At 31.1% G+C, this 19,802-nt stretch overlaps 1 protein-coding gene across 1 annotated transcript in view; it reads right to left on the bottom strand.

Moving 5' to 3' along the window:
• The window catches only part of LOC108914226 (mannosyl-oligosaccharide alpha-1,2-mannosidase IA-like), an 87,671-nt gene extending 79,688 nt beyond the window's left edge, over positions 1-7,983 (bottom strand). The window contains exon 1 of the mRNA XM_018719989.1: positions 7,302-7,983. Coding sequence (XP_018575505.1) covers positions 7,302-7,895 — 594 coding nt within the window. The 5' untranslated portion in view covers positions 7,896-7,983. The remainder of the gene's footprint in view (positions 1-7,301) is intronic.
• Between the last annotated feature and the right edge of the window lie 11,819 nt (positions 7,984-19,802).

Genomic DNA, 19,802 nt, shown 5'->3' with positions numbered 1-19,802 from the left:
GCCATACTTTTGTTACAGTATATCCCTCGTTGACCCAAGTTTCGTCTAGATAATAAATATTCCTCCCTTCGTCACGGAATTTTCTAATTGATCTTAAGTAGGATCTTCGCCAACAAATAATTTCATCTTTATCGATAAGAACTGACTTCCTGTTCTGCTTTTCCCAGCAAAAATTCAACTCTCGTAAGACGGCCCATAATTTGCTTCTACTGATTTTTGGCAAATCGTTGTCCTCTGAAAGTTCACTTAAAATTTTGTTTAGCGTTGGTATTTCTTTTTTAAAATAAAATGAGTGTACTTTTCTGCGAATGACATTTTTGAAGAAATCATCTATAACGACTTTTGACCTCCCTGTAGATGATTTTGGGGGATTTACAGTATCTTGTTCATTTTTTGTTTCCTTTAAAAGTCTGTAGATAGTCGATTTTCCAATCCCTGTCATTTTTGTTAGCATTAGTGTTACCCGATAATTACCTGAAACGAAATATTACCACGCCCATGGCCGGTTCTTATCTCGAGGTTTTATTACCCTATTTCATTTCCAAACAGACTATCGAAGAATATTTGAAACATAAAACTTTTTCTAGGTAAGGTGTGTACGGCGGCTTCAGACGATGAGGTCGCTTGGTATGGACGACTGCATGGTCGAGAATGTTATCTGATATGTAAAACGTAAACAAATGTCTTATAGTGTGGATGGTGTATATCGATACCAATCTTGCCAAATATTCTCCCAAGTATATTCAGATGGCACACCATTCGGACTATTCAAATTAACGTTATTCTGTATGTGATAGTTCGCTAAGGAGCTGATAAATAAGAACATATCGAAAAGAACCGATTGTAGTAGGTATACTGGAAGTTGCAATACATTTAAGGACATTCGACGTATAAGTTCCGCTAAAACTACACTTAAATGAAAACATCGCCATATTATATGTTTTATAATACTGAGAGATCCAGAATGATTGAAGCTGACGTCACAAGTAAATGTTGCAAAGATATTAAAATTTACTTCTATTTGATCAAAATTACTTTCCGTTTTCTTAGATTTCCGAACGATACGATCTGTCAATTCAGAGACGTTCGTGCTTCCCGTGTATGCTTGTAGTGTTTATTTCATTTGTGTTCGGAGATTGTGTTTTACTGTTTATTAAAATCCAACAGACAAAATTATAAAATTTCACAGTTGATTAGCTTCAGCTGATCTCACACATTTTTCATAATCAGAACACATTCGATTTATTGACAATTCTTAAATGTTTAACTCTATCGCCATATTCAATGCGATTAAATTGTGTTTTCTGTACATTTTGTAATAATGATTTTTAAGTTTTATTTTTTGTATTAAATCTTTGGAAAACCAATGTGGAAAAGTAGATGTCCTGGGAATGGATTTAGGTACAAATGTGCCAAAAATTCTATTCAGCTTTTCATAAAATATACTACAAGCACGATCAACATCATTCACATCATACAAATCGTTCCACACAACTTCAGAGAGAGCCATGTACAATTCGTGAAAATTTGCTTTTCGAAAATTATATCTAACTACGCCCAATCCGTGTGCAAATCATCAGATTTAGATGTGCAGCTAATCTGGACATATAACCCTAGATGATGTACATCTTCTGCGACTAAAGGTGCTGGATCTTCTGTAACTTCACAGCTAATATCATTTGATGTAATAATCAGATCCAGTAGCCTATTATTGCCGTTTAATACATGGTTATGTTGTTCCATTTGATAGAGATTTAAGAAGCTTAATCTAATCTTTATCTTCTAAATAGTCAGTGTTTTTCAACGCTAATAATCTGTTAACTGTTGGTTTTGTGGTAAGGAAGCAAATACTGATGGTTTCTTCGATATAAAGTACTCGAACTGTTTTAAGTTAGAAAATGGTCTTTTCGTTAGCAGACGATAAATTCATTGTAGAGGCCTACTTTCAAAGTTGGTCAATGAGATGAAAACGGATGGAATTATTCAATCCATTTATATTTTTTGCAATTCCAGGAAGAGTTTCCAAATCGTGAAGCCGCAGAGTATAACATTTTTGCTCAGCATGTTTCACGTTTGGTGATACAATTCAGAAATACTGGCAGTATTTGGAAAGGGAAGTCACCTGGAAGAAGTCAGTTTTAACTGAAGATAAACTGGAAGATATTAGAGAGCGTTTAACAGCAAGCCCCACTTACCTTTACAACTGTTAGCTCAGGCGGGTAAATATTTATAAAATATCAAATATCAATATTTAGAAATATTAATTATAGGAATGTCATATTATGGTTCAGTACACAGAGCTGTAAGAAATTTACATTTACATCCATAAAAAGTGTCCATGGTGCAAGAATTATTACCATTAGATAATGAAAAAAGAGTGAACTACCTGTAACAGGTTTAACAACTTAAGCGATATAACTTTTTCACGGATGAGGCATGGTTTCATCTTAGTGGAAAGATAAATTCACAAAATTATCGTACGTGGTCTGCGGAGAATCCATATGTGTAAATGGAAACGACTTACATTCTGTTGAAATAGGAGTTTGGGTAACCATATCTCGACGAAGAATAATTGGACCTATTTTCTTTGAAGATGATGTTACTGCTGACATTTTGAAATCAGCTACTGGACCAAGAAATAAAGGTAAAAAATCATGGAGAACTCGTGAAAATTACTGGGCGTGATTTTATTGTTGGAAAGTCTTGGGAATGATGATACAAGAGGTGTCTCATCAAATGGGTCATGAAAAAGTATAGCCATGTTTTTTTATCAACAAATAGGTCAAAAATTCGTCAATTTTCGTTCTACGCGTTATTGTAAAATAACTATTAATCTTAGCAAAAAAGTTCAACAGACGATTTGATCTAGAGAAACTCATCTTTAAAATGAGACTTTATAAGTTAAAATTGTTTTATAAACAAAAAAGTTATTGCAAAATTAAACGGAAAAAGTGTTTTTTCTTTAATTGTTTTTAAAATAATTAATAAAATCTTACCAAACTTTCCCAAAATGTGAGTTTTTATATCCTTAAGAGATGTGCAAAAGATGGGCTCGATCGGTCAAATAGTTTTTGCAAAAGTCCATTTATTTATCCCATTTTTGCAAAACAGATCCATTTTCAAATGACTATTCCGGGGGCAGGGTTATGACTGAAATATTTCTTTTGGACTTATTTTCTTCGAAGGGACACCAAGTATCCTCTAGTTAAAAAAAAAATAATTTGTTTTTCAAATTTAGTTGTATATAATTGTATAACAGAAGGCACTTTTTTCCCTAATAAACAAATAAAATAATTCTAACGCGGTTTTTTACTTTTGAAAGAAGTTATATAGCACCATTCAAAAGCTCGTAAAAAAATCTACAAATTGAAAACAAAAACAAATTTCTACGATCAATTGATCTGGAGTTAGCAATTTTTGTTTTTAAAATCACAGAGCAATTTGTTATAAACATTAAGACCTGAAATTTTAACATTTTGTAAATGAAGGTTTAAACTTTATGCCGTGTTAATTTTAATTGAATTTGCCGGTAATTGATCAATCCAGAGCCCGTCAAAGTAAGGGTACGCGGCAGTAGCCCTTCAGGGAGTGGTGGTGGGGGGGATCTTCCTCTCAACCAGAAAAAAACTGACAATGTCAAATTTATAATATCTCAGCTTCCATGTTACGTCGAACCTTCTTTTTTTTTTAATTTGGGGTAGCTCGACGAAAAAATTACTTCTGGATTATTTGTACCCTTGTAAAACCACCCCCTACTCCCCTAAAAATGAATTTTTTGAAAAAAATTGTCTGCATTTTCTTTTATTTGAAATGTTTTAGACGATAGTTCTCAATAAAAAAAATATCAAAATTAATTTAACCCCCCTCAACCCCCAAATCGAAGTTGAAATTTGTAATGAATTGTAAAAAAAAATCTAGTGTCAGTACTTATCTATGGAAATATTTTATATACTTTTATACTAATTATAAATAAATATATTAATAATAATTTTACAAAATAATTAATCCTTTAATCAATACACAAAATCCATAATTATATAAAAAGTATGAAAAAATAAAAAAAATAAAAATATTGATTTTCTTATAGGTAATTTTATGTTAGAATTTAAGAAATTTTGAATCGATTCATTTAAAAATTGTTGCTTTCACTGAAGTTCGCATAAAAAAAAACAAGATAGATAAATAACACAGGGAACAATTTTTACAACCAAAAACCAGACCTCACTGGCCAAAAGGTCAGAATGCAGAATCCGAATCTGTTAAATGGCTCCGTGTTACAATTATAGAGCTTAATACCAATAGTTCGGCCTAAAATTGTTGATTTTGCAGTTTTAAGTTAGGAAATCTCAGAACCCTAAAGTGATAGAATAATTTGGAGATCAGATTCGGATTGGGCGACCCAAAAAACATGTAAATATATTACTTCCACTTTCTGAAGAACTTTTTTCAATTTTAGTACCACTGTTATGTAAACGCTAAAGTACCTAACTTTATTCAATGATATCTCCGCGAATAAAAAAGATTTTTCAAATCTGAAAAATGCGTTTTGAAGGGTAAAAGTGGTAGTTTTAGAGGGCATGATTCGTTTTCGCTCTATGACATAAGCTCAAATATAGCAAAAAAATCTTTTTTTTCAGTTTTAGGTTAGGATATCTCGGAAACGTGGCGTATAGGAACAATTCTGAAGCCGGATTTGGATTGTGCGCACAAAAAAAAATTGGGCAAGTGAGGTCTGGTTTTTGGGTGTAATCTTTCGTCAAATTTTGTTGCCCTGTGTAATTGTTAAATATCGATACTTATGTTAGTTTTGTGGTTAACAATAATATGAAATTATTTTTATTTAATCCATCCCTTTAAAAAATTAATAAACCCCTCAAATTATTGCTAACATTCTGCTTTTTGTGTTGTATTTTCGTCATTGTATTGAACATGTAACTCTTTAATATTACATGATGAGTAGGTGTTTCAATACTATTATTTAATTGTTTACACCAAATTTGTTTATTAAGAGACTTAAAAATGACAAAAACATTCATTCAAGTATAAGTCTGTATAAGTATTAATAAAATAAGTGAAAATAATATATTTTTTTGCAGAGAGGCACTTATTTTTGGGATACACCGACATTGTTCACCATCGTCCACTTTGTTTATGAAATAGCTGTGACAATATTATGCACGGTTTTTCCTGCTCGACCACACATGGACACTGGGTTTTCTAGTGAAAGTTAACTTACGACTAACGCCTAGCGCATAAACCAATACCGAATAAATTATGCGAAGAATGATACAGGAAAGGCACTTCTTCGTGTTAAACGTAATTGTACGCCTTAAAGGCGTCCCGTAACCACTCTCGTTACCTTTTCCTGAAAGATAAAATGGAATACGCATCTTGTAAATAATTTATGGAGCACGAACCATATCAAAACGTGACGGCCAACCATATGGTTTTTATTTATTGTTTTATTATCCGTGAAGTTTGTTGTAAATAAAGGATTTTATTGACTTGATTTGTGTTTCTGTACATCTAAACAAAGTATACGCTAAATATTCAAATGAGGAAAGAGGCAACGACTGCAACATTACGTATGTTCAATTTTTTTGGACGAAACGCTTTTCTAATAAAACAAGGTGAACACTTTTTAATTACTTACTGGTATTGATTATTATTATTTTTTATATCTCACCAACAATAGGTATATGCAGTACATACTTATCTAACCACTCAGCAGCAGCAAGTATGATTGATTTTCATTCAAAAACAATAATTCTCATCGGTAATTAATTGTTAATCAGTACATCTACAATCGATACATTTGCTTTACTAATACGACTTCGAAAATCAAGTCTCAGGGAATCTTATTGGAAAAATTTTGGGATTAAACATATAAATATAAAATTTAAAACTACATATTCGATACAAAGCTTATAGATGAAACACAAGAATCTTATCTTTTAAAAATAGGCGCTGTAGGATCGAATAATTTGGTATTGAAGTAATAATATAAGTGATCATCCAAATTTGGGTGATCATATAACTGTTCTCTTAAGCTGAGCATCACTCATTTTGCGAGTATTCGTTTTCTTACTTAATGATCTGTTATATCGAAGTGTATATATACGAATGATTAAGCTAAGGAATTTAATTTTTTTATTAGAATTCGGGGAAAAACTAATTAAGATGTAGCTAACACAAAACCTTTACAAATAGTTTCAAGTTCGATTTCAAGTGTGTATATTAAAAGTATTTGTAACATTTCATATTAGGGAAATGCTATCCTATAAATAAACATAGAAGACCTGACACGTAGGTAGGTATGTGTTCAAATATTAGTTTTAAATAGGTAGTCTAAGAATTTATAAATATTATGCACATTTGAATATGTAATAAATATTGTTGATATTGAAAGGTTAAATTTCAAGTTGATATGTGCTTTTTTTATTTATACAGAAAAGATTCGTTTATTCTGTTTGAAATTCTATAACAAACTAACCGGAAATGGACACAATTAAACAGCACACACACACACGCACAATAAAAAATGTATTTTTAAATGAGATACTTATACCTACCTAGCTGGTGTATTTTACAAACTTAGTACCTAGGAATTCTTCAAAAATTTGTGTATATGTACATTTTTTGCGATAATTTCATTTTATTTTGCCAAATGAAATTATTCTTGTTAAAGTAGTTTCTTTACGAGCTTTCTTATCTTCGTCCTTCGTGCAAAATATACGTTTATTTTCAATAAAATTGGTGAATTTTAGAACCGTCAATACTCGTGGAAAACTTATTGCTAATAAACTTAATAAACGATTTTAGCGTTATCTGTCCAGAAAGCAAATAAATATGTTAAAATAAAATCATCATGATATAACAATTGATTCGATTAGATAAAGTCTCAGATAAAGTTCTGATTAGGTGCCTACTTGGATTAGTCGTTGTATAAAAAAAATAATTACCTAGGTCTAGGTACCTACATAATTAATATTGGCAAATAACATTTTTCATTGGATAGGTTCATACTACATAGGCATACAAGAAATAACCGAAATAACCACTTCAGCTATATTCATAACAATATATTTTATGTAGGCGGATATTATAATGTTGTGGTAAATATAATTCAGAAATAACGAATACAATTAAACAGATAAATTGTCGACTACGATTAACATGTGTACGAGCAATAATAACACCTTTTACATACAAAATATAGGTACTTCAACCAAAATAAATACCCTGATTAAATATTTAAAATAGAAACACCGTCCTTAATTTTAGGTGAAAAAAAACCTTACCTCTTTGACTTTGTCCCTGCGTTCTCTGGCAGTAGAATCTTTATCTTCACCACCGATAGTAAGAGGGAAATGATCACTAGGTGCAGGGGGCACAGTGACAATTTCTGGCCCCCCAAGGTCCTCCGCTCCCACATTTTCGTCTACCTGATTAGCAACAATGGGTTGCCTAGCTGTAGAGGATGTCCTTTGGAACCCCATGTCAGGTCTTTCGAGCACTTTTAACTCACCGTCCTGGTCAATCTTAGCCTTCAACTTTTCCCTGTCACCTATAACGTGGGGATCGACACGAAAATCTTCTTCGTGCCTGATCAATTTTGGGGATTCGCGGCTGTCTTCGAGGTGAGGCGGTGGAGGAATTAATAATTCTGGGGCGGCCCGTTTTATTTGATCATACACTTTGTATACACTTTCCGCTGTACCCCCGGTACGAAACTCCGGTAAGAAAAAGAATGTACCAAAACATACTAACCCAAATGTTACGAAAACTAAAAATATAACGTATTTCTCGCGAGGGCGAAAGGATCTTCTGGAAAACGGAACCGGCATACCATTTACGAACCTTTGATACGTGGGCAAAATACCCCTAGCACTCATTTTCAATGATTTTTTGATATTGTTTTCGTAACAAGTTCTTTCCTACGTCCACTAACACCACGCCATTAATGATTCACTGACAGCTGCTCGAATGCCCGCAGATTTCTGCTTTGCTCGCCAGCAAGAGCACAGGTGGGACTGTATCTCCAAATTTTAAACGAATGAAAAGCATTTATGGCCCTCTGTTTTGAAGAAGTTCAATAGCACTATTGACTGATACTAGAATTCTACTACAGTATCTAAGAGTGCTTACACTGAATACCACTAGATGGCGCAAATTAAAATGCTTAGAAAATAAATTTATAAACAAATAGGCACCTAATTAAAACTTTTTGCTGACATTGAAGTAAAATATAAAGTGTAATATAAAGAAATTTTCATAAATACTTAATCAGAATTAAAATTTATAAAACAAAGATATGTAACCCCTTTTACTTAGGCAACTGTAAATTCAATTATGTATTCATATTGGTTTATAAGATGCTAACTACAATAATTATCATTACCATCATTTACGTTTTAGAGCTTTATTAATTATTAATTATTATCATTTGAATATTACAGGGTGAAATCACAATGCTTGGCCAAACCTTAATAATAATTTTAACAATTTACTATAAATATGTATGAGAACAGAGTAGTTCTTTTTTGAGACAAAGTGAAAATGAAAGTGTTTTCTTTTTATTAAAGTGAATCTCTTTTAAATACGAAATGCAATTTACGACTGAATGTATATAATTTTTCATAGTAATTTTTTTACTTTTCTAAATTTGAATAATGTGACAGGGTGGCTATTAAAACCTCTTTATAAAAGTGTGTTATTGCTTCATTTTGTTGGAATTTAAATTCAAGATAAATAATAAAATAATAAGCTTAGTTAGTTAAGGTAATTATTGTTAAAAATGCAAAATCATCCATTATTTTTTAAATAGAAATAATAATGAAATTATTATATTATCTCCGAATTAATAAAATATTTTTATGACTTTCGTCAATTGTTTTGCAACTTGACAAACAATGTGTGATTCTTTACAAGTCTTTAATAATTTTGAAAATTCTCTACATCGAAAATGAAAGGTTTCCGGACATATGTTTAGAGAAACTTATATTGTTAGTGTGTAACATAGATCTGCCACTAAAATTTAAACATGGAGTTTAGTTACACTTTGTATGTAGGTACACTTGTGTAAAATTAAAATATGTTGTTTTGTATACCTCATTACTATTGCATGTAATTTAGTAACTTACTAAATGGTTATCCGTTATCGTATAATTTTGAAGTACTTAAACTGACTGACAACTTCGGATTATTATTAAATATAGAAGCAAAATAATAATTTTATATATTTGTCAACTCTGAAAAGTATGTGTAGTTTATTACTAAGGTTTTCTATGACATGAAATCATAATAAACTAATAGAAAAGGGATCATAGTACCTACTGAACTCATTTATGACGTTATATATACCTATTTTCTAGGTTTCACATTTTTTAAATGTACAAAACTATTGCCTACATTTTTATAGACCTTATTTTTGTCTCTATACGATTACAGACATTGGAATTAACAAAGTTTCAGGCTGTACTTATATTTTTTGACATGCATTTACGTTTAGCAGTTAAACCATAATAAAGATATCTTTGTTTCTAAATTGAACTCAGAATTAAACCACAGGGTGTCTAGTGTCTATTAATTCTATAGAGAATCATGTCAAGTGAACGTCACAAAATGAGATAGTGTCTGGTTGCGCATTTGCTTTCCTATGGCTTCAAAAGTACTAAATTCTGCAGGCAGGTATATTATAACCTGTCTGCTTAACGTAGTAAAGATAAAATTAAAGCGTTATCCAGGAGATAACAATTGTCATCTCGTTATTGAAAAGTGAAGTGAATAGACATGCTCATATTTTTTCATTTTAAATTTAGAGATCATAAAACTTTAACTGTGGTTACATCAAACACCCTGTATATGGGCATGGCCGTTAAGAAAGGCTCATAACGATTCCATAAAGGAAATAATAGTCCAAGTCGTGACACAAGCGCCAAATCTCGATATGGAAAGCGTGATCAAACGGACACTGCAACAATAAAACTAGGAGTAGATCAGATCTGCAAGTAGTTTAAATGGCTATATTTCATTGAACTTATTAGTCTTTTATTTAAATTATTAGTTACTGATATCCTTAAACGGTGTAATGGTAGTTGCTGCATAATTTGTATTGTTTGGTGAACGGAATAATAAATTATCTGCAAGCAAATAATTTTTTATTGAAGAACTAATACCTATAGAAGACTACATTCCGATATTTTTAAGAAAAATAAATATCTTAGCAAATAATGGTGAGTTTGCTACCTTTTTAGATATTAATAGAAAGTTAAATATTACGACACAATATACTTGCCCTGTATTTTATTTTTATACGAAATCATTATTTAATTGGAAATAATTCAACAAATTTGGTGGACGGCTGTGATGTGTTAAACCATGCCATCTATTAATAGGTAGCTCAACTAAAATCTCAAACTACTGTCCTCTTATTTACTAACAAAAAGATAGAAAGCAATAATAGGCATAGTCTAGTACGACACAAGTTGAAATAATATTTTTAAAATCAAATACAAATTTATATTATGAGTTCTTAGCAGAATTGCTTATACAGTTCACATTAATTAACTTTAATACACCATTAACTAGTTTTATTATTATATTTCTACAGACACTTCACACAAAGTGTAGTGTATGACATTATTTTGAAAAGTATTGCATATTTTTAACTGATTCTATTGTCTGAAACAACTAACTTCACAGGTTGTATACTGTATCAACATTGAACTACACCCCCAATATCTAGTAAATACCTAAAATCATAGTCAGGAGTCGCCAGACAATAATCAGTTTAAAGAAGTTTAAATATAAGCAGCCTTGGTTTCAAGTGGGGGGGCGGGGTATTTCACGAGATCGGAGGGCTTTGCAAGTTCTGGCAAAATACGGGCGTTAAAAGTTTGACTGCCTTAATTTTAACAGACGATTGAATACATTAAAATAAACAAAAAAACTTATATGACATGCGTCCTAAACTCAACCATCTTGATGTAAAAAGTTTGATTAATTAAGGAATATTGACATAACTGCGTGCATAGAATACCAATGTTTATCACTTTTTTGAACTTGTTTATGCTTAATTCTAAAAAATAATAAGCGTTGTAAAAAATTTAAAATTTGATAAAATTCATATCGAGCAATGTGATAACGGCGCGTCGGTTTATTAACACGAGGTACTAATCTGGATTCGACCGTGTCGGAGTGTTTTTTGCGTACCACTATTTCCATTCTTGAGGTGTTTTCCAGCGAGTGCGCGAAAATTGGATTCGAAGGTGTCGTGCATGCATCGAAAATGGTGGTGGACATTTTGAGCATATGATATAGTTTGTTTTGTACAAATTACTGAATTTTGCTTTTTGGCAAGTACATAAATTGTTTTTAATACGTATGATTATTTGGATGACGTGAATCTTCGGGTACTTTAATTACATATTTTTCAAATTCATAATTTGAATAATAGTTAAGTTCCTGTTTTAAGAGATTCATAATTACTAAAATTCGAGCTAAACTTTAATCACAACACTATCTTTGTACTACAAAATCGATACATTTTATTTTATTTATTTAAAAACTTGTTTACATTTTTTCCGTAGAACAAGTCACCCGCGTACATATATGGTATGCATCAGCTGTGTAGCGTTAGGTTAAGCGCTGTTGTCACATTGTGATGAAACTCCTCAATATTAATACTCGCTGTATTTTGAAAACTGTTAATCCTACGCCCCTGTATTATACAACATTTTTGTTCATTTATGATTACCCTATTTCATGTTGAAGTAATGACAATCAAACTTGTTTATTTTTTAGACTCAAACCAAAAAGTCTTTAGGTTTTGAAATTCTATATTGGCAAGTCGTTGATTGCGTGACGTGACCTTTTTTAGAATCAACCCAAAAAGTGTTTAGGTTTTGAAATTTTATATCGGTTTTATTTTTTTTAGAAAATATATTTGGAAACTAAATTTATAGAGAAGTGTACAGAGATTCTGAAACGTATTCCTAAATTGTATCTAAGAATTTTGAAAATATTTTTTGAAAACTATAGTAACTATAGTACATGTGCCTACTAGCGATAAAGTTAGGAACAAATGTTTGAAAGCAGCACTTTTCAACAAGTACAATTTTTTCCAGACCAAACATGTTTACATTTAAATTTTTTATTAATCTTTTATTTCGTTTACGTGTTGTGGAAAATAAAAAGAGCCCTTACTCAGAATTTATCCAGGGACTGTAAACATAACGTGTCCCGAATTATTTTTGAAATTGAAATCTATATCTATCTATAATTAAAAGTTTCTTAATTGTTAAATTGATCTAATGGCAATAACATTAGTTACATCTTCTAATTTTATTGGCGCCAAAAGTTGGATCTTAAGGTAAGATTACTTTCAATGTGTGGTTTTAGCCTTGAACTTAATATAAGCCAAATACCAACGCATATTATCGTAAATACCCAATGTTGAAGTCTGCTCACATATTAAAGACATTATTAAATAGTAAAGTAGTAAACAAAATACCAATAGAGGTTGTTTATAAGTCCTGAAACGTTTTCTTGACAAATTAAATAGATATTTGAATTCTGTGAACGAAATGTACAAATGAGTAAATAGTAAATATTTGCTTTAAAAAAGATCAGTTAATCAACAAACTGAATATTTAAAGTGAAAAAGGTAAAAGGATCAGCGGCGTGTTGAAATTGAAAAAGAAAAGATAAAATAAAAAATAAAAATTGGTACCTATATGATCAATTAAAAATTTTCGTAAAAAGTGAATTTCAAACAAAATTTAAACAAATATAATGTAATAAAGTATATCCGAAATTGAAAATGTGATTGGTAATAAAAATTTGGATTGCTAGAATTAGAAAGTGATTTAAAAAAATTAGTGGGACATGAAAAGAAAAATAATAAATTGGGGAGCTGACAGTTAAAGTTTTGAGAATCAAATTTTTAACTTAAAATGAAGATAATTTGCTTACCAGAAAGATTCAAATGTATTCAACAAAGAAAAATCATTTATAAGAAATAGTAGAAGAAAACAGTCTCAAGAATCAAATTGATTGAAGATTACGGACAATAGTAACTTAAGTAAGTCCAATAACAACTGTTACAGAGTATTGCCCAGTTTCGAGTCGACACAGATCTAATCCAAGTCACCGACAGGGAATAGTAGATAATATGTAGGGTGCTTCAGTCATTAATTTCAATCACATATTCGGAAGGCCTAATAAAGACAGAAAATAGGAAAAAAATGTTTTTCTTGACCTTTTAAAAAATAAGCAAATTACCCCTAAGCTCCGTTAACCCGGCGCTCCAGTTAATAATAGGGAACGCGCCACGCAGACCGGCGCGTACACAGCAATCGAATGATGTAGCGAAATAGCTGATTTCCTAGTCGTCTCGTAAAGTTTTATAATTGCTTTCAAAATCAAAGTGCAATAAATCTCAACTTTTATTAACAATAAGACTTTACGGATGAATGAGTGAGTGTTTTTTAGCCGTATTTGTCATTTTAAATAAGTAGGTACCATACAACTCTGAAAAGTAATTAGTTACAGAATAAGTATATGTACTACAAACTGAATAATTACCTACTTGGACTTGAACATATTATGTAATACTAAAAAACTCATATCCAATTATAAAACAGTGAAACGTTAAGAATAGGTATTAAAGTTAGGTTAGTGATCGAAGAGTGGGGTAGGTCAAGCTTCACTCCCGATGTAGGTCAGCAGTCAGCAGCGGTCTGAAAAGGGGTTTAAATATTGACATGAAAATATTTTATTTTTCGTCGTAAATATGCATTTTAAATTTTTTTAGGCGCGAATTCGTATTCTACTCATTTTTCTCTATCTTCCCTTAAAATTAATGACTAAAACGTCTTGTATATCACGTTTATTCCAATATATCCAATATCTCTAAAGATGTTAACTTTGATGAAATGACAGAAACTTAGGGTCACAATTATTAAGAACCTCAGAAATTCGACTTAAGTTAAGTGGAAATTTTGGAATTTGGATAAATACATTTAATTTTGAATATATTTCTGAGAAAAATGATAATTCACTTTATTCTTATAAAGTTTCTTTTTTAATTTATGTTAATCTTATCACACAGTAGAATAAATTTACAATGTCCTAAAAATATACTTTTCACGAAATAAATTGTATAAATTTTTTGTTGAAAATATTGTTCTAAATACAGTGTAGCTATCAAAAGCCTGAAATCATTGGTATGTGTTCATTGCTATTCTTCTTTCGTTAGTTACATTGAGTTTAAAATTGTATTTCAAACAAAAATTTGCTATATCTGCATTTTTTTTGTTTTTTTGGAAAAGAATAATCTGATATTTTAAATTAATTCAACTTTTATAACATTTTCAATTTTAAATAATAATTAATAAAATACAGAAAATAGAAGAAAATAGATATTTATAAAAAAAACATTTTTTTGTCACTTAATTTTAAAAGAGTTGAATTGTGAAATAATTTTTACCTGGAAAAATGTACTTGAAAAGAAAATTTATATAGATTTCAGAAATAGAAAAATATTAATATAACTGAAAAAAAAAATATTAAAAAATATCACGCACTTCACTGGATTCTACATAAAAAAAACTATATAGGGTGTTCCTAAATAAGTGTCGCAACGGAAAACTGTAAATTCCTCTTGAAAAAAACACATTATATTCCTCTTCCATTTTTGTCTCCGGGCTTTCGTTTTCGAGATACACGGTGTCAAAACTTTAATTTCTTTTAAATTTTTTGCCAATATCTTAGGAAGCGTTTGAACTGCAGGACTGAGTTTTTGTACACGCATTACCACTATTAATAGCTACTTTTTCGCACTTTCTCGAATTCATTGAAAGTGCCAGTGGTGGAGATTTTAAGGTATCGTAAGGATTTTCCCCCCTAACTTTTACGCCACTGGAAAAATTNTTTTGCTAATGTTTCAAAAATCTTTTATAATTTAAAAGATGGGTAGTAATAATTAAAAATTTTAACGAAATTTAACAGCATTTGCAACAAGTAGCTATTAATAGTGGTAATGTGTGTATAAAAGCTCAGTCCTGTAGTTCAAACGATTTCTAAGATATTGGCAAAAATCTGAAAAAAAGTTTTGATACTGTGTATCTTGAAAATGGAAGCCTGGAGAGAAAAATGGAAGAGGAAAATTAAGGAATTTACAGTTTTCCGTTGCGACACTTATTTAGGTACACCCTGCATATTTTATAAAAAAACAAAATATTTTCACAAATAAAAAACTATAAAACGTCGTATAAAATGACCAAGAAACGCCCTGTGTTTTTAAACAAATCAAAATATTGAGGTTGTAGTTTTTGCCTTACAACATTTTAATTGAAATTGAACATGTATACATCTAAAAAATTTTTTACTATTTATTTGGAAATGGAAGAACCCCTTCAAGAAATCTAAATTAATCCACCTTGTACAGCCTGGACCATTAAATTCAAGAACATCCATTTTTTTGTTATAACCAAAAAGGACAATTTTTAATTTTGAAAATAATTGAAAATTTCCGCAAATACAATGCAAATCATCGAGTTTCATTCAAGTAGATATTACAATTATTGCAATCAGGAAGCGGATTGAAACAAACACCCGAAAAAACAAGATATACATCCTGCGGCCACAGCAATTTGACGACTTCCCTCGAAGTTAAGCACGCGAAGCAAAAGGACCCCGAAATACACATCCCGCATTGTTATGCGGGTGTACCGGGCGAGATTTATGACACGCGGCTACCTGCGAGACGCGAGTTGTGCATTCAACAGGTAAGCCGGCCGTAAGTTGGCCATGATTTCAGCCGGGAGACGCGGGAAGGAGGCGTTTCTTGGTCCTCTCAGCCACGCTACGACCGTACTTTGCCTACTCGACTTGGCTACGGCGTCCACCGATGTGTGTTCTGCTCGGGTGAGCTAAACCGTCCTCCTCTTGTGTTGTTTACTTTCTTCAACGGCCGATTCGAATTTGTTTTCACGTGTGATCGTTGTGGCGGTTGCTGGACGTCTTGATTTGGAAGACCGGCTCCGTTTTTGAAACTCTGTTGACAGTTTCGGTGGTGGGTTATTTATATTTTTAGTTGTGGTGGCGAAGTGTTAAATGAACTGGTAACTATAGGATTATTATTGATATATAGCAAAGTGATTGGTAAGTTGAAATCATTTTACATGTCTGTAATCTCAGCGAAAGTTTTAAAGGGGATGTAAAATATTACATAAACATCCATCTTTATTTTTCCCTTACAGTTAATGTATATTTGTGTTTAGTTATTACGTTCTAGAAATGCAATAAAGTTACTTATTACAAAAATAAGTAAATTAAATAATATAAACAATTTAAAAATGAAGATTTTAATTAGTTTCAGCCAAATTCTTTCTCTCGTGACTTTCAGATTGCTTGCTGCTTTTTCAAATTAAAATTTGAAAATTATAAGGTTTGTTTTTCATCCCACTACATAGGTAACATTCTGTGGAGAAAAGTATAATGTTAGTGCACCGGTAGCTAAATTAGTACACGGGTCAATGATTTACATTTTTGCGAATGAAACGATTTGGCGCAAAAAAAGTGCTACTAGTTTTTAAAAAAGGCAAAAGTAAAATTTGAGAAAAACATAAAAACACTGAGTAAGAAATTAGGTATCTGAATTAGTATTTACTAACTTTGCTTATTATTTAAAGAAATGTTTTTTAAAATGTACTAATTTTGGTTTGATTGCGGAGTATAATCTGAAAATCATGGGTGAAAGAATTAGCCTTTCGAAGAGTTAAAAACCTCAATAAAACACGAAGTTTTTCAGTAGTTCGTAAGCTACCAGTCTTGAAAAAAGCAAAATTAAATCCACAAAAACAAAAGAACATCGTTCAAAGAAATAAAATACCAGAACTATTATTTATTTGTATTAATTTGATTAAATTATACAATATGTACATATAAAACGCATTCTTTGATTAAAAATTAAACAGTGTTTAATTTTACTTTCTTTAAAAATTAAACAGTGTTTAATTTTTAAAGAAAAGTGTTTGTTGTCTAAGAATATAGAGTTGTATTAGTTTCTTTTTATTATTTTCAAAAAGCTTGGATTAATCTGGACTATCAATAAATCTGTCACACTAATAATTTTTTATCTTTAAATATTTTTTACGCTCACCAATTTGTAGGTATTCAATAATTGTTGAAGAAATTTATCAAGGAGTTGTCAAAATTCGATATTATGACTTGTTTTTAGACACCAAAAACTATAGTGAACTAACAAATATCGAAATTTAAATTTTGATGCTTACCACTTATGCTAAACAAACGTAATTGCGATAACAAACAAAATTGTATAATGTAATTACCATATTTTTTTATCTCACATACACCGATATGACATACAATTTATACTGGATTAATAATTGAGAAGTGTAAAGCAGATTTTATACCTCCTTCGCCACTGAGGAGGACTTCTCTCAGAATGTGAAATCTGCTCAAAAACAAACGTATTTACGTTAAAATTAATATTTCAATTCGTTTTTATGTAAAATTAAGCTGATTTGGTAAATTATACCCTCTAAGGGGGGGGGGGGACTCGGAACCCTACAGCCCTCTTGTATACCCCTTTGTGTTAAAGGTAAAATTTGTATTACCTTTGCCAATTTTTGACTAAATAAATAAATTCAAATTTCAACTCGTGAAATCTTGTAGATCTTTGAGCATTGTTACCGTTTATAATAAACAATTTAAATATGAAAACATTTCGCTCCGTATTCAACACCTACGTTTGTTACAAGGTTCTTGACACCTTTAAGTGGGCAAGTGAACTTTTTTATTTATCAGTGAGTCTCTTGAGGTGTATTGTGAAATGTATATGTAAATTTGCGGATTTCCAGCAATGTTACACAAACTACATTGTAACAACTTTCGATGTGGGTAATGGAGTGTTAAATTCAAGGTTAGAATTTACAATTTTGGAGGTAATTACAGGCAGCAGGAGTTTTAATTGAAAATTGATTAAAACCTTACAAACATTGAATACCTAAACCTGACGCCAGTAAAAGTATACTTTAATACTAGTTTAGTCAAAAAAACGAAGAAAAGGACTGTTAACAGTTTCAAGTAAATTGTAGGAGTGATTGTTGAACTGTATTTTCAAAAAAAAAAATTTAGAATGGTATATTATTATTTTTATAATTCAGAATAAGCTGGATAAATCTAAAAACTGAATCCAATGTTATTCGTTTGACAAATAAAAAAGTATAGCAATTTGTTATTCGAAATGTGGGTATTTATTTTAGATTGGTATCACGTAAGTAATCGTCAAAAGTTAAAAAAATCGTCTGCAGAGTAGTAACATTAAGAATGAAATGCACCTATCCGATATCCAAAGTATACAGATACCAAATATCTCAATTTTTACACATATCTACCAGTTCAGTAGATTTTTACCTGTAATTAAGTATACAGGGCTGGAAAAGCCACATGGTCCATCTGCCTTTACATGAGAGCGACAAAGTAAAGTAAAGAAATCCGTGTGATAGACAAGGATGGCTATAGTGAAGACGTTTCATAATCTGAATAGTCACCGCCCGTTTCGGATTAGAACTATTCAGATTATGAAACGTCTTCAATCTAACCATCCTTGTCTATGCACGGATTTCTCCACGTAACGGCCGATGTACCATGGGGACTTTCCAAACCTGTATAAACAGTGCGAGCTTCATCGAGATGTATGAATAAATGTGATATATTTTTTAATCTTCAATATTCTGTATCTTGAAATTTAATTTGTTTGACTTTTCGGTCTAAAATGATCCAAAAAACACCCTGTATAGTTTTAATTTTTCAAGGTTTTCTTCTTAACACTTATAATTACCAAATATGTGTATTGTTCAATGATGACGTCAATCTCTAAAAGCCTCAGGAGATCATGACTATATTTAACTCATTTTTTACGAGCAAAATATGTTATTTATAATAGTATATTTACACCTAATAAAACCTCTTTAATTTGGCCGGCTTAAACCATTTGTAGTACAAAAAATGGCAATGAGATATTCCCAGAATGATCACCTCTCAAAGTTAAATTCTGATACATGATTAATTTGAAAACGGACAACCAGCGATCAATCTCCTCAGCATCGACTAATCTCGACTATCTAACCATTAATTTCTCAAATAATCTGCATGAAAAAAACTGCTAATTCCTAGCCACCATAGTAAAACGTGGCCGAGTGGATTTTGTAAACATTTGAATTGCAAATGTCTCGGTTTGAGCGACAACGTTATCTTTCAGCGTTGTCAGGTAATGTTCCAATGAATTTTTTCTGCTGTGGTTTTGCTTTTCTCTACCCACTGGAAACGTTGCTTCTCGATGAGGTAACCGTAAAGTTACAGCTTGGTTTTTCGGAAATTGAGAATATTACGTGGATGTGATTGATTAAAGTATCAGTTACGCGCTATGTCAGAATTTTTACAGTGTAGATTCTTATCTCTATCCAGAATGTTTCGTTAGGTTTTGCTTAAAATGATTTATTATTTGTTGTGCAACATGGTATTTCGTTGTTAATTTAAGAGATCATAGGCTGAATTATCAAAAGAGCAGTGGAAAGTTCATTATCCAAAAAAAGGAGGGCTTGGCCAATCAAATTACCTGATTGAGGCGCGTGGGTTTTAGTTTGTTTATTAGATAGTGTATATTGATTTGTAAATGTGCAGACTATTAACATAGTAAACAAAAAAAAAAACAAATGACTGTAACCTCAAAATTGCATATACTAAGCCTGATAAGTGCTAGCATTTTTTTT

The sequence above is a fragment of the Anoplophora glabripennis genome, unplaced genomic scaffold, assembly GCF_000390285.2.
Source record: "Anoplophora glabripennis isolate ALB-LARVAE unplaced genomic scaffold, Agla_2.0 scaffold709, whole genome shotgun sequence".
Taxonomy (NCBI): Eukaryota; Metazoa; Arthropoda; class Insecta; order Coleoptera; family Cerambycidae; genus Anoplophora; species Anoplophora glabripennis.
This window is presented reverse-complemented; position numbering and strand designations above follow the sequence as displayed.